The sequence below is a fragment of the Cicer arietinum genome, chromosome 3 (assembly GCF_000331145.2).
Source record: "Cicer arietinum cultivar CDC Frontier isolate Library 1 chromosome 3, Cicar.CDCFrontier_v2.0, whole genome shotgun sequence".
In the NCBI taxonomy this organism is placed as follows: domain Eukaryota; kingdom Viridiplantae; phylum Streptophyta; class Magnoliopsida; order Fabales; family Fabaceae; genus Cicer; species Cicer arietinum.
This window is the reverse complement of record NC_021162.2, coordinates 29,522,564-29,536,807: the sequence shown is the minus strand read 5'-3', so window position 1 is coordinate 29,536,807 and position 14,244 is coordinate 29,522,564. Positions and strand designations below refer to the sequence as shown.

At 35.9% G+C, this 14,244-nt stretch overlaps 1 protein-coding gene across 1 annotated transcript in view; it reads right to left on the bottom strand.

The window, feature by feature from the left end:
* Positions 1-184: 184 nt before the first annotated feature.
* Positions 185-14,244, bottom strand: part of LOC140919718 (uncharacterized) — an 18,298-nt gene continuing 4,238 nt past the window's right edge. The window contains exons 2-3 of the mRNA XM_073366333.1: positions 713-881; positions 185-308 (exon numbers count right to left, since the gene is read on the bottom strand). Coding sequence (XP_073222434.1) covers positions 185-308; positions 713-881 — 293 coding nt within the window. The remainder of the gene's footprint in view (positions 309-712; positions 882-14,244) is intronic.

Sequence of the window (14,244 nt, the reverse complement as noted above, 5' to 3'; positions counted from 1 at the left end):
CCTTGGGGCCCAACCCAATTGTGAAACTAACTCCTTATAAATGTCATAAATGAGTGTGTTCCCTCCAATGTGGGACTTCTCATTTTTCAATTCACACATTAAAGCCATCATCAATGCCAATTATGTTTCATCATTTCCAACAGTTTCTAGTCGATCCATGTGGTCTTTTAATTCATGAGGACAACTAATCATTGAGGACTTCATCAAAAGGTCGTGGGTTGACCTCAACCTTGAGCTGAAAACATTTTTTTGTAAGGTTGCATGCTTCCAATGCACCCTCCTCATATTCTTGAGGGACCATTACAAGGCTGAGATGAGGTGAATATAATAGTTCTTTAAGCATTTTTACCTCAAGAAATAATGGCTTCTTATCAGCCTCCACAATTTTCATCTTGTCACCAACCCAAAACACGAGTTTATGATTGAGTGTTAATGTTACATACACCTTTGCATGGATCCAATCTTTTCTTAATATTATAGAGTAGGAAGGTTTTTCATTTATGACAAAGAAGGTTTAACATATCTTCTTTGGACCCACCAGACATCATATATGAGAACCTTAAAGCATTTGAGTCTAATCCCATAATGTTGGCCATCTTCATATTAGTTAGGATGAGGTTTTCCATGTTTTAAATCAGTTTATTTAAGGTTAATATGGGTATAATATTGAGTACAACCCCTCCATATACAAAGACTCGACCGAACATCTTACATCTTACTATTGATAGTAGCTTTGATGAACAATGGATTAAGATGTTTCACCATATTTGTTGTTGGTTTCTCAAAAAACTTAACATTGACTTCCTTATCACTTGTTAAGGCAACCCATTCAGTATCTTCAACAAATACACCCCTCTCCAGTTCCTTTGGTTGAGAGACATCTCCTCATAACTCATGAGGGATAAGACCAATAACATATATGGGAATGCATATTGAGGTTCGTGTCATCCTGAAATAAGGTATCTAGGATTAATTATTTGTTGAGCTTAGAATAATCCTAGAGTGGTTCTTCAAACGAGTAAGAAATGTCAGTTGAAGAAACCATAGTTTTTAGGTCGACTTCCTCTTGGTGTTTTGGCATGAAATGAGTATAATTCATCATGGACTCAGGGTTATATTGGATAGGTTTCTAAGTATTTTACATAATATTATAGAAACTTGAGCTATTTTAGGTCCTTACACATTCTTATTTGTCGTATCTGATATCCTAAATATATCAGCCTCAGTGTTGTTCAATAATGTTGAAAACGCCTTCTTTAGAGCTTTCAGGACCCGAGGTGATGAGATCTTTTCATGTGTCTGGTGCTGGGCCTTAGCAATCTTTTGTAGAGTTCTCTTCATCTTGGTGAGGATAATAGCTAAAGGCACCTGATCCCAAATCTTCTGATTATTACTTATTGGTTAATTGCATAGAAAAAAATAAAATATCGTGGTTGGGAAGGTTATAGTAGCAAAAGCCATTGGAATTTTTATTTTATACATTGGAAGAATTGAGTACCCACTGCTCCTTGGGAATATTTGCTGAAGGTTTTCTCATTCATTGTGTCACCAGTTCTCCATTATCTTTAATAACCACCTCTAGTGAAATTGCACCTTCCTCCTCCATGGTTACTTTGGCCATCCGTCTCTTTCCTTTTAGAATGATGTTGCCATCTACCTTATTGTAGGACCACTAAAAGAATAACATGTATTTGTGGCCAATTTAAAAATATTGTGGCTGAAAAAACTCTCACAATTTATTGGCCAATATTAAATCCTCACAAATACAAAAATTCAAAATTGGTTGTTGTCAGTGGTTGAAAATACCTTCACAAATTTAATTTACTATTTGTGGTTGATGTTTTTTACGTGGTAGCCAAAAAGATCACAAATTTGTTGGAGGGATTTTTTTTCAGAATTTTGTGGTGTCATTTACCACCCCTGAAGTTTTGACATATTTGAAGTTTTCATAGGCATATGTGGCGGTATTTATTGTCATAAAATTATTCTCGTTGTAGATTTTTGACAACAAAAGTCACCACAAACGAACTCAGACACTTCTAATGCTAAAAGCCGCCACAAACGCCAATTGGCGTCGTTGCAATTTATGGCTGCCTTGTTTGCCAAAAATGCCCTCTTTTTTCACAATATATATTATTCCATCTTTCTCCTTCTCATTCCTGACTTCTAATTTCTCTATAAATATTTTCTCCATCTTCTCTCTACAAATATTTTTCTCCAACTTTTATCTAAAGAGGTTATAACCACTACGCGAAAAAACGCATTTTACAGCTCTTTTTTTAAGCCATTTACAGCGTTTTTTCAAAAAAATAAGCGCTGTGGAAACGAGCGCTGTAAATGATACAACAGCGCTTTTAAAAAAGCGCTATAAAACATGTAAATACAACGCGCACTTGTTATGCACATTTTACAGCGCTTCTTCACAAAAAGCGCTGTAATATGCACCCCATTATATGAGTTATGGGTGTGCATATTACAGCGCTTTCTCAAACAAGCGCTGTAATATGCCCAACCATAATTTCATATATGGGTGGGCATATTACAGCGCTTTCTCACAAAAGCGCTGTAATATGCCCACCCATAATTTCATATATGGGTGTGCATATTACAGCGCTTTCTCAAAAAAGCGCTGTAAAATGTGCATCCATAATTTCATATATGGGTGTGCATATTACAGCGCTTTCTCAAAAAAGCGCTGTAAAATGCCCACCCATAATTTCATATATGGTGTGCATATTACAGCGCTTTCTCAAAAAAGCGCTGTAAAATGCCCACCCATAATTTCATATATGGTGTGCATATTACAGCGCTTTCTCAAAAAAGCGCTGTAAAATGCCCACCCATAATTTCATATATGGTGTGCATATTACAGCGCTTTCTCAAAAAAGCGCTGTAAAATGCCCACCCATAATTTCATATATGGTGTGCATATTACAGCGCTTTCTCAAAAAAGCGCTGTAAAATGCCCACCCATAATTTCATATATGGTGTGCATATTACAGCGCTTTCTCAAAAAAGCGCTGTAAAATGCCCACCCATAATTTCATATATGGTGTGCATATTACAGCGCTTTCTCAAAAAAGCGCTGTAAAATGCCCACCCATAATTTCATATATGGTGTGCATATTACAGCGCTTTCTCAAAAAAGCGCTGTAAAATGCCCACCCATAATTTCATATATGGTGTGCATATTACAGCGCTTTCTCAAAAAAGCGCTGTAAAATGCCCACCCATAATTTCATATATGGTGTGCATATTACAGCGCTTTCTCAAAAAAGCGCTGTAAAATGCCCACCCATAATTTCATATATGGTGTGCATATTACAGCGCTTTCTCAAAAAAGCGCTGTAAAATGCCCACCCATAATTTCATATATGGTGTGCATATTACAGCGCTTTCTCAAAAAAGCGCTGTAAAATGCCCACCCATAATTTCATATATGGTGTGCATATTACAGCGCTTTCTCAAAAAAGCGCTGTAAAATGCCCACCCATAATTTCATATATGGTGTGCATATTACAGCGCTTTCTCAAAAAAGCGCTGTAAAATGCCCACCCATAATTTCATATATGGTGTGCATATTACAGCGCTTTCTCAAAAAAGCGCTGTAAAATGCCCACCCATAATTTCATATATGGTGTGCATATTACAGCGCTTTCTCAAAAAAGCGCTGTAAAATGCCCACCCATAATTTCATATATGGTGTGCATATTACAGCGCTTTCTCAAAAAAGCGCTGTAAAATGCCCACCCATAATTTCATATATGGTGTGCATATTACAGCGCTTTCTCAAAAAAGCGCTGTAAAATGCCCACCCATAATTTCATATATGGTGTGCATATTACAGCGCTTTCTCAAAAAAGCGCTGTAAAATGCCCACCCATAATTTCATATATGGTGTGCATATTACAGCGCTTTCTCAAAAAAGCGCTGTAAAATGCCCACCCATAATTTCATATATGGTGTGCATATTACAGCGCTTTCTCAAAAAAGCGCTGTAAAATGCCCACCCATAATTTCATATATGGTGTGCATATTACAGCGCTTTCTCAAAAAAGCGCTGTAAAATGCCCACCCATAATTTCATATATGGTGTGCATATTACAGCGCTTTCTCAAAAAAGCGCTGTAAAATGCCCACCCATAATTTCATATATGGTGTGCATATTACAGCGCTTTCTCAAAAAAGCGCTGTAAAATGCCCACCCATAATTTCATATATGGTGTGCATATTACAGCGCTTTCTCAAAAAAGCGCTGTAAAATGCCCACCCATAATTTCATATATGGTGTGCATATTACAGCGCTTTCTCAAAAAAGCGCTGTAAAATGCCCACCCATAATTTCATATATGGTGTGCATATTACAGCGCTTTCTCAAAAAAGCGCTGTAAAATGCCCACCCATAATTTCATATATGGTGTGCATATTACAGCGCTTTCTCAAAAAAGCGCTGTAAAATGCCCACCCATAATTTCATATATGGTGTGCATATTACAGCGCTTTCTCAAAAAAGCGCTGTAAAATGCCCACCCATAATTTCATATATGGTGTGCATATTACAGCGCTTTCTCAAAAAAGCGCTGTAAAATGCCCACCCATAATTTCATATATGGTGTGCATATTACAGCGCTTTCTCAAAAAAGCGCTGTAAAATGCCCACCCATAATTTCATATATGGTGTGCATATTACAGCGCTTTCTCAAAAAAGCGCTGTAAAATGCCCACCCATAATTTCATATATGGTGTGCATATTACAGCGCTTTCTCAAAAAAGCGCTGTAAAATGCCCACCCATAATTTCATATATGGTGTGCATATTACAGCGCTTTCTCAAAAAAGCGCTGTAAAATGCCCACCCATAATTTCATATATGGTGTGCATATTACAGCGCTTTCTCAAAAAAGCGCTGTAAAATGCCCACCCATAATTTCATATATGGTGTGCATATTACAGCGCTTTCTCAAAAAAGCGCTGTAAAATGCCCACCCATAATTTCATATATGGTGTGCATATTACAGCGCTTTCTCAAAAAAGCGCTGTAAAATGCCCACCCATAATTTCATATATGGTGTGCATATTACAGCGCTTTCTCAAAAAAGCGCTGTAAAATGCCCACCCATAATTTCATATATGGTGTGCATATTACAGCGCTTTCTCAAAAAAGCGCTGTAAAATGCCCACCCATAATTTCATATATGGTGTGCATATTACAGCGCTTTCTCAAAAAAGCGCTGTAAAATGCCCACCCATAATTTCATATATGGTGTGCATATTACAGCGCTTTCTCAAAAAAGCGCTGTAAAATGCCCACCCATAATTTCATATATGGTGTGCATATTACAGCGCTTTCTCAAAAAAGCGCTGTAAAATGCCCACCCATAATTTCATATATGGTGTGCATATTACAGCGCTTTCTCAAAAAAGCGCTGTAAAATGCCCACCCATAATTTCATATATGGTGTGCATATTACAGCGCTTTCTCAAAAAAGCGCTGTAAAATGCCCACCCATAATTTCATATATGGTGTGCATATTACAGCGCTTTCTCAAAAAAGCGCTGTAAAATGCCCACCCATAATTTCATATATGGTGTGCATATTACAGCGCTTTCTCAAAAAAGCGCTGTAAAATGCCCACCCATAATTTCATATATGGTGTGCATATTACAGCGCTTTCTCAAAAAAGCGCTGTAAAATGCCCACCCATAATTTCATATATGGTGTGCATATTACAGCGCTTTCTCAAAAAAGCGCTGTAAAATGCCCACCCATAATTTCATATATGGTGTGCATATTACAGCGCTTTCTCAAAAAAGCGCTGTAAAATGCCCACCCATAATTTCATATATGGTGTGCATATTACAGCGCTTTCTCAAAAAAGCGCTGTAAAATGCCCACCCATAATTTCATATATGGTGTGCATATTACAGCGCTTTCTCAAAAAAGCGCTGTAAAATGCCCACCCATAATTTCATATATGGTGTGCATATTACAGCGCTTTCTCAAAAAAGCGCTGTAAAATGCCCACCCATAATTTCATATATGGTGTGCATATTACAGCGCTTTCTCAAAAAAGCGCTGTAAAATGCCCACCCATAATTTCATATATGGTGTGCATATTACAGCGCTTTCTCAAAAAAGCGCTGTAAAATGCCCACCCATAATTTCATATATGGTGTGCATATTACAGCGCTTTCTCAAAAAAGCGCTGTAAAATGCCCACCCATAATTTCATATATGGTGTGCATATTACAGCGCTTTCTCAAAAAAGCGCTGTAAAATGCCCACCCATAATTTCATATATGGTGTGCATATTACAGCGCTTTCTCAAAAAAGCGCTGTAAAATGCCCACCCATAATTTCATATATGGTGTGCATATTACAGCGCTTTCTCAAAAAAGCGCTGTAAAATGCCCACCCATAATTTCATATATGGTGTGCATATTACAGCGCTTTCTCAAAAAAGCGCTGTAAAATGCCCACCCATAATTTCATATATGGTGTGCATATTACAGCGCTTTCTCAAAAAAGCGCTGTAAAATGCCCACCCATAATTTCATATATGGTGTGCATATTACAGCGCTTTCTCAAAAAAGCGCTGTAAAATGCCCACCCATAATTTCATATATGGTGTGCATATTACAGCGCTTTCTCAAAAAAGCGCTGTAAAATGCCCACCCATAATTTCATATATGGTGTGCATATTACAGCGCTTTCTCAAAAAAGCGCTGTAAAATGCCCACCCATAATTTCATATATGGTGTGCATATTACAGCGCTTTCTCAAAAAAGCGCTGTAAAATGCCCACCCATAATTTCATATATGGTGTGCATATTACAGCGCTTTCTCAAAAAAGCGCTGTAAAATGCCCACCCATAATTTCATATATGGTGTGCATATTACAGCGCTTTCTCAAAAAAGCGCTGTAAAATGCCCACCCATAATTTCATATATGGTGTGCATATTACAGCGCTTTCTCAAAAAAGCGCTGTAAAATGCCCACCCATAATTTCATATATGGTGTGCATATTACAGCGCTTTCTCAAAAAAGCGCTGTAAAATGCCCACCCATAATTTCATATATGGTGTGCATATTACAGCGCTTTCTCAAAAAAGCGCTGTAAAATGCCCACCCATAATTTCATATATGGTGTGCATATTACAGCGCTTTCTCAAAAAAGCGCTGTAAAATGCCCACCCATAATTTCATATATGGTGTGCATATTACAGCGCTTTCTCAAAAAAGCGCTGTAAAATGCCCACCCATAATTTCATATATGGTGTGCATATTACAGCGCTTTCTCAAAAAAGCGCTGTAAAATGCCCACCCATAATTTCATATATGGTGTGCATATTACAGCGCTTTCTCAAAAAAGCGCTGTAAAATGCCCACCCATAATTTCATATATGGTGTGCATATTACAGCGCTTTCTCAAAAAAGCGCTGTAAAATGCCCACCCATAATTTCATATATGGTGTGCATATTACAGCGCTTTCTCAAAAAAGCGCTGTAAAATGCCCACCCATAATTTCATATATGGTGTGCATATTACAGCGCTTTCTCAAAAAAGCGCTGTAAAATGCCCACCCATAATTTCATATATGGTGTGCATATTACAGCGCTTTCTCAAAAAAGCGCTGTAAAATGCCCACCCATAATTTCATATATGGTGTGCATATTACAGCGCTTTCTCAAAAAAGCGCTGTAAAATGCCCACCCATAATTTCATATATGGTGTGCATATTACAGCGCTTTCTCAAAAAAGCGCTGTAAAATGCCCACCCATAATTTCATATATGGTGTGCATATTACAGCGCTTTCTCAAAAAAGCGCTGTAAAATGCCCACCCATAATTTCATATATGGTGTGCATATTACAGCGCTTTCTCAAAAAAGCGCTGTAAAATGCCCACCCATAATTTCATATATGGTGTGCATATTACAGCGCTTTCTCAAAAAAGCGCTGTAAAATGCCCACCCATAATTTCATATATGGTGTGCATATTACAGCGCTTTCTCAAAAAAGCGCTGTAAAATGCCCACCCATAATTTCATATATGGTGTGCATATTACAGCGCTTTCTCAAAAAAGCGCTGTAAAATGCCCACCCATAATTTCATATATGGTGTGCATATTACAGCGCTTTCTCAAAAAAGCGCTGTAAAATGCCCACCCATAATTTCATATATGGTGTGCATATTACAGCGCTTTCTCAAAAAAGCGCTGTAAAATGCCCACCCATAATTTCATATATGGTGTGCATATTACAGCGCTTTCTCAAAAAAGCGCTGTAAAATGCCCACCCATAATTTCATATATGGTGTGCATATTACAGCGCTTTCTCAAAAAAGCGCTGTAAAATGCCCACCCATAATTTCATATATGGTGTGCATATTACAGCGCTTTCTCAAAAAAGCGCTGTAAAATGCCCACCCATAATTTCATATATGGTGTGCATATTACAGCGCTTTCTCAAAAAAGCGCTGTAAAATGCCCACCCATAATTTCATATATGGTGTGCATATTACAGCGCTTTCTCAAAAAAGCGCTGTAAAATGCCCACCCATAATTTCATATATGGTGTGCATATTACAGCGCTTTCTCAAAAAAGCGCTGTAAAATGCCCACCCATAATTTCATATATGGTGTGCATATTACAGCGCTTTCTCAAAAAAGCGCTGTAAAATGCCCACCCATAATTTCATATATGGTGTGCATATTACAGCGCTTTCTCAAAAAAGCGCTGTAAAATGCCCACCCATAATTTCATATATGGTGTGCATATTACAGCGCTTTCTCAAAAAAGCGCTGTAAAATGCCCACCCATAATTTCATATATGGTGTGCATATTACAGCGCTTTCTCAAAAAAGCGCTGTAAAATGCCCACCCATAATTTCATATATGGTGTGCATATTACAGCGCTTTCTCAAAAAAGCGCTGTAAAATGCCCACCCATAATTTCATATATGGTGTGCATATTACAGCGCTTTCTCAAAAAAGCGCTGTAAAATGCCCACCCATAATTTCATATATGGTGTGCATATTACAGCGCTTTCTCAAAAAAGCGCTGTAAAATGCCCACCCATAATTTCATATATGGTGTGCATATTACAGCGCTTTCTCAAAAAAGCGCTGTAAAATGCCCACCCATAATTTCATATATGGTGTGCATATTACAGCGCTTTCTCAAAAAAGCGCTGTAAAATGCCCACCCATAATTTCATATATGGTGTGCATATTACAGCGCTTTCTCAAAAAAGCGCTGTAAAATGCCCACCCATAATTTCATATATGGTGTGCATATTACAGCGCTTTCTCAAAAAAGCGCTGTAAAATGCCCACCCATAATTTCATATATGGTGTGCATATTACAGCGCTTTCTCAAAAAAGCGCTGTAAAATGCCCACCCATAATTTCATATATGGTGTGCATATTACAGCGCTTTCTCAAAAAAGCGCTGTAAAATGCCCACCCATAATTTCATATATGGTGTGCATATTACAGCGCTTTCTCAAAAAAGCGCTGTAAAATGCCCACCCATAATTTCATATATGGTGTGCATATTACAGCGCTTTCTCAAAAAAGCGCTGTAAAATGCCCACCCATAATTTCATATATGGTGTGCATATTACAGCGCTTTCTCAAAAAAGCGCTGTAAAATGCCCACCCATAATTTCATATATGGTGTGCATATTACAGCGCTTTCTCAAAAAAGCGCTGTAAAATGCCCACCCATAATTTCATATATGGTGTGCATATTACAGCGCTTTCTCAAAAAAGCGCTGTAAAATGCCCACCCATAATTTCATATATGGTGTGCATATTACAGCGCTTTCTCAAAAAAGCGCTGTAAAATGCCCACCCATAATTTCATATATGGTGTGCATATTACAGCGCTTTCTCAAAAAAGCGCTGTAAAATGCCCACCCATAATTTCATATATGGTGTGCATATTACAGCGCTTTCTCAAAAAAGCGCTGTAAAATGCCCACCCATAATTTCATATATGGTGTGCATATTACAGCGCTTTCTCAAAAAAGCGCTGTAAAATGCCCACCCATAATTTCATATATGGTGTGCATATTACAGCGCTTTCTCAAAAAAGCGCTGTAAAATGCCCACCCATAATTTCATATATGGTGTGCATATTACAGCGCTTTCTCAAAAAAGCGCTGTAAAATGCCCACCCATAATTTCATATATGGTGTGCATATTACAGCGCTTTCTCAAAAAAGCGCTGTAAAATGCCCACCCATAATTTCATATATGGTGTGCATATTACAGCGCTTTCTCAAAAAAGCGCTGTAAAATGCCCACCCATAATTTCATATATGGTGTGCATATTACAGCGCTTTCTCAAAAAAGCGCTGTAAAATGCCCACCCATAATTTCATATATGGTGTGCATATTACAGCGCTTTCTCAAAAAAGCGCTGTAAAATGCCCACCCATAATTTCATATATGGTGTGCATATTACAGCGCTTTCTCAAAAAAGCGCTGTAAAATGCCCACCCATAATTTCATATATGGTGTGCATATTACAGCGCTTTCTCAAAAAAGCGCTGTAAAATGCCCACCCATAATTTCATATATGGTGTGCATATTACAGCGCTTTCTCAAAAAAGCGCTGTAAAATGCCCACCCATAATTTCATATATGGTGTGCATATTACAGCGCTTTCTCAAAAAAGCGCTGTAAAATGCCCACCCATAATTTCATATATGGTGTGCATATTACAGCGCTTTCTCAAAAAAGCGCTGTAAAATGCCCACCCATAATTTCATATATGGTGTGCATATTACAGCGCTTTCTCAAAAAAGCGCTGTAAAATGCCCACCCATAATTTCATATATGGTGTGCATATTACAGCGCTTTCTCAAAAAAGCGCTGTAAAATGCCCACCCATAATTTCATATATGGTGTGCATATTACAGCGCTTTCTCAAAAAAGCGCTGTAAAATGCCCACCCATAATTTCATATATGGTGTGCATATTACAGCGCTTTCTCAAAAAAGCGCTGTAAAATGCCCACCCATAATTTCATATATGGTGTGCATATTACAGCGCTTTCTCAAAAAAGCGCTGTAAAATGCCCACCCATAATTTCATATATGGTGTGCATATTACAGCGCTTTCTCAAAAAAGCGCTGTAAAATGCCCACCCATAATTTCATATATGGTGTGCATATTACAGCGCTTTCTCAAAAAAGCGCTGTAAAATGCCCACCCATAATTTCATATATGGTGTGCATATTACAGCGCTTTCTCAAAAAAGCGCTGTAAAATGCCCACCCATAATTTCATATATGGTGTGCATATTACAGCGCTTTCTCAAAAAAGCGCTGTAAAATGCCCACCCATAATTTCATATATGGTGTGCATATTACAGCGCTTTCTCAAAAAAGCGCTGTAAAATGCCCACCCATAATTTCATATATGGTGTGCATATTACAGCGCTTTCTCAAAAAAGCGCTGTAAAATGCCCACCCATAATTTCATATATGGTGTGCATATTACAGCGCTTTCTCAAAAAAGCGCTGTAAAATGCCCACCCATAATTTCATATATGGTGTGCATATTACAGCGCTTTCTCAAAAAAGCGCTGTAAAATGCCCACCCATAATTTCATATATGGTGTGCATATTACAGCGCTTTCTCAAAAAAGCGCTGTAAAATGCCCACCCATAATTTCATATATGGTGTGCATATTACAGCGCTTTCTCAAAAAAGCGCTGTAAAATGCCCACCCATAATTTCATATATGGTGTGCATATTACAGCGATATATATATATAACAATTTTTAGTAGATTTAATATATATGTAACAAAATATAACAGATCATGTGTAAAAAATACCTTAGACAACGTAGATGGCCGCACAGTACGTAGAGGATATTAGGGTTCGCAACGTATATAATTATTTGAAAGATGTATTTTACAGCGCTTGTGAAAAACGCGCTGTAATAGGTAGTTAAATTCAATGAAAGCGCATGTGTTTTACAGCGCTTGTGAAAAACGCGCTGTAATAGGTAGTTAAATTCAATGAAAGCGCATGTGTTTTACAACGCTTGTGAAAAAAGCGCTGTAATAGGTAGTTAAATTCAATGAAAGCGCATGTGTTTTACAGCGCTTGTGAAAAAAGCGCTGTAACTGATACGCGAAAGTGCTTCCTTTTAAAGCGCTTTTTTGACAAGCGCTGTAAAAGCCTTATAACGTGATGCGCAAACGTTATATGACCTACTACAGCGCTTTGAATCAAAAGCGCTGTAATAGGTTCCATTATTTTTAAAATATAATTACAACAGCGCTTGTGTTTAGCAAGCGCTGTAAAATGGGCGCTGTTAAATGTCATTTTTGGCGTAGTGAACGTTTCTCAATTTAGATTGTTTTTTAATTCTCTCTTGAGTTTTGATAAGTGTTCACTTTATATTTTGTATGTTGATTTTTAATTTTAAATATTTATTAAACAAATATTATTTTATTTTTTATAGTGGTGTTATTGGATTGATTGTGGCATAGTTACTTTTTGTTTATAACTTTCAAGTCTGACGTTACTCAGTTTCAAATTAGTATGTAACGTATTTTAAATATAAATTAGTATTTTATATATTTAGTATTAAATAAAAATTAAATGGCTATAAATTATTTTTAAAACATTAATATTTTATATTAAAATGTCAAGTATATTATTTTTAAATTAGGTTATAATGTTGCTTTTAAACTTCAATGTTCGTAAGATATTAATATGATAAAGTTTAAAATATTACTATTTAAAATGTAATATTTTATTCAAATTAAAATGTTATCTTTTACTGTAGTTATTTTTTTTTATTATGGTTTATTATGTTAGTAAACTTTTATTTTTGAAAAATATTATCATTTTTTAGGAGATTTATTATATTGAACTAGTTATTAAATATCTAATATTATACATATAAAATATTTTTTTCTACTATTTTAAAATGACATAAAAGGTTCATGTTTTAAAATGCTTTTAAGATTTGTCAAAAAAAAATTAGTAAGTAGTTTATATTATAAAGTTTTAAAACATTTGTCAGACGTTATCATTTTAATTTAGTTATTTTTTAAAAAAATATTAGTAAAATTAATGATATTAAAAATATATTGTTAGTCGTTACAAATTTTTTACGGTTGTAGTTGAGTTATTACAAATTTTTTTATATATTTTTAGTCCTTATTTTGATTTATAAGACTTATATAACGATAAAATTAATTAAAGGCCATTTAAAAATTTACTTTAGTTAAATATTTATTAAGATTTATTATATTGTTTGGAAATTCTCCCTTAATTAACATATGATGTATGTCACAATTTATTATTTAGTGAGTTGTAGTTGTTGTCACTAACAAAATAATATTTCGGAAAAATAAAGTATTGTTTATATATATAACATCGATCCAATTAATGATCATGTTAAATATATATATATATAGTTGAATATATGTATGATAGATGAAAGAGGATTAGATGTCCATCTTGATCATATCAATGTAGACGTTTTAAGAGTTAAGACCAAATAAGAGTGCATTTTTATGAAGATTAATGTCTTGCTATTGGGTTTGGACAAATCATGGCAACGTCTACTACTAGTATATGTGTGGAGAATAAGGTAGATCCTTCAAGTAGCATTGACATATTAAGTGTAGAATATTATAATCATCAACACTTGGATAGTAGTTCAAATATGAAAGATATGATTTAAGATGCTACTGGGGTTAATTTTTTATTCATGGAAAATCATTATGACGACACTGTTAGACTTCCAAATGAAGAAGCTTAGAGATTTTATGGTATTTTGGTAGAGATAAATAAACCTTTGTTCGAAGGATCCCCAAACCCAAAGTTATCGATGTCTATTATACTTTTAGGCCTAGAGTCTCAGTTTTATGTTCTTGATTTAGCTTTAAATCTAATGACTAAAATGGTGTTAGATGCAACATCTATTAAATATGGTTTGCCGCAAAGTTATTATGATGAACCCTTGCACCTTTCCACTTTTGGGGTAATATTTATTTACAAATGTAACCTCGAAGTGCTCCCAATTTAGAGGGGTTCTTAAGGTCAGAAGATGAGCCCTTTCACCTTTCCACCAATATTTTGCCTCACCTTTGAGTAGGTGAGCAACAAATGTTACCTTTTGCTTTTGAATGTAGGGTACTAAAATGTAAGACCCATAATTTTAAAGTACCCTTTTATGTATTTTTGGTATATTTTGGAGTTTTAT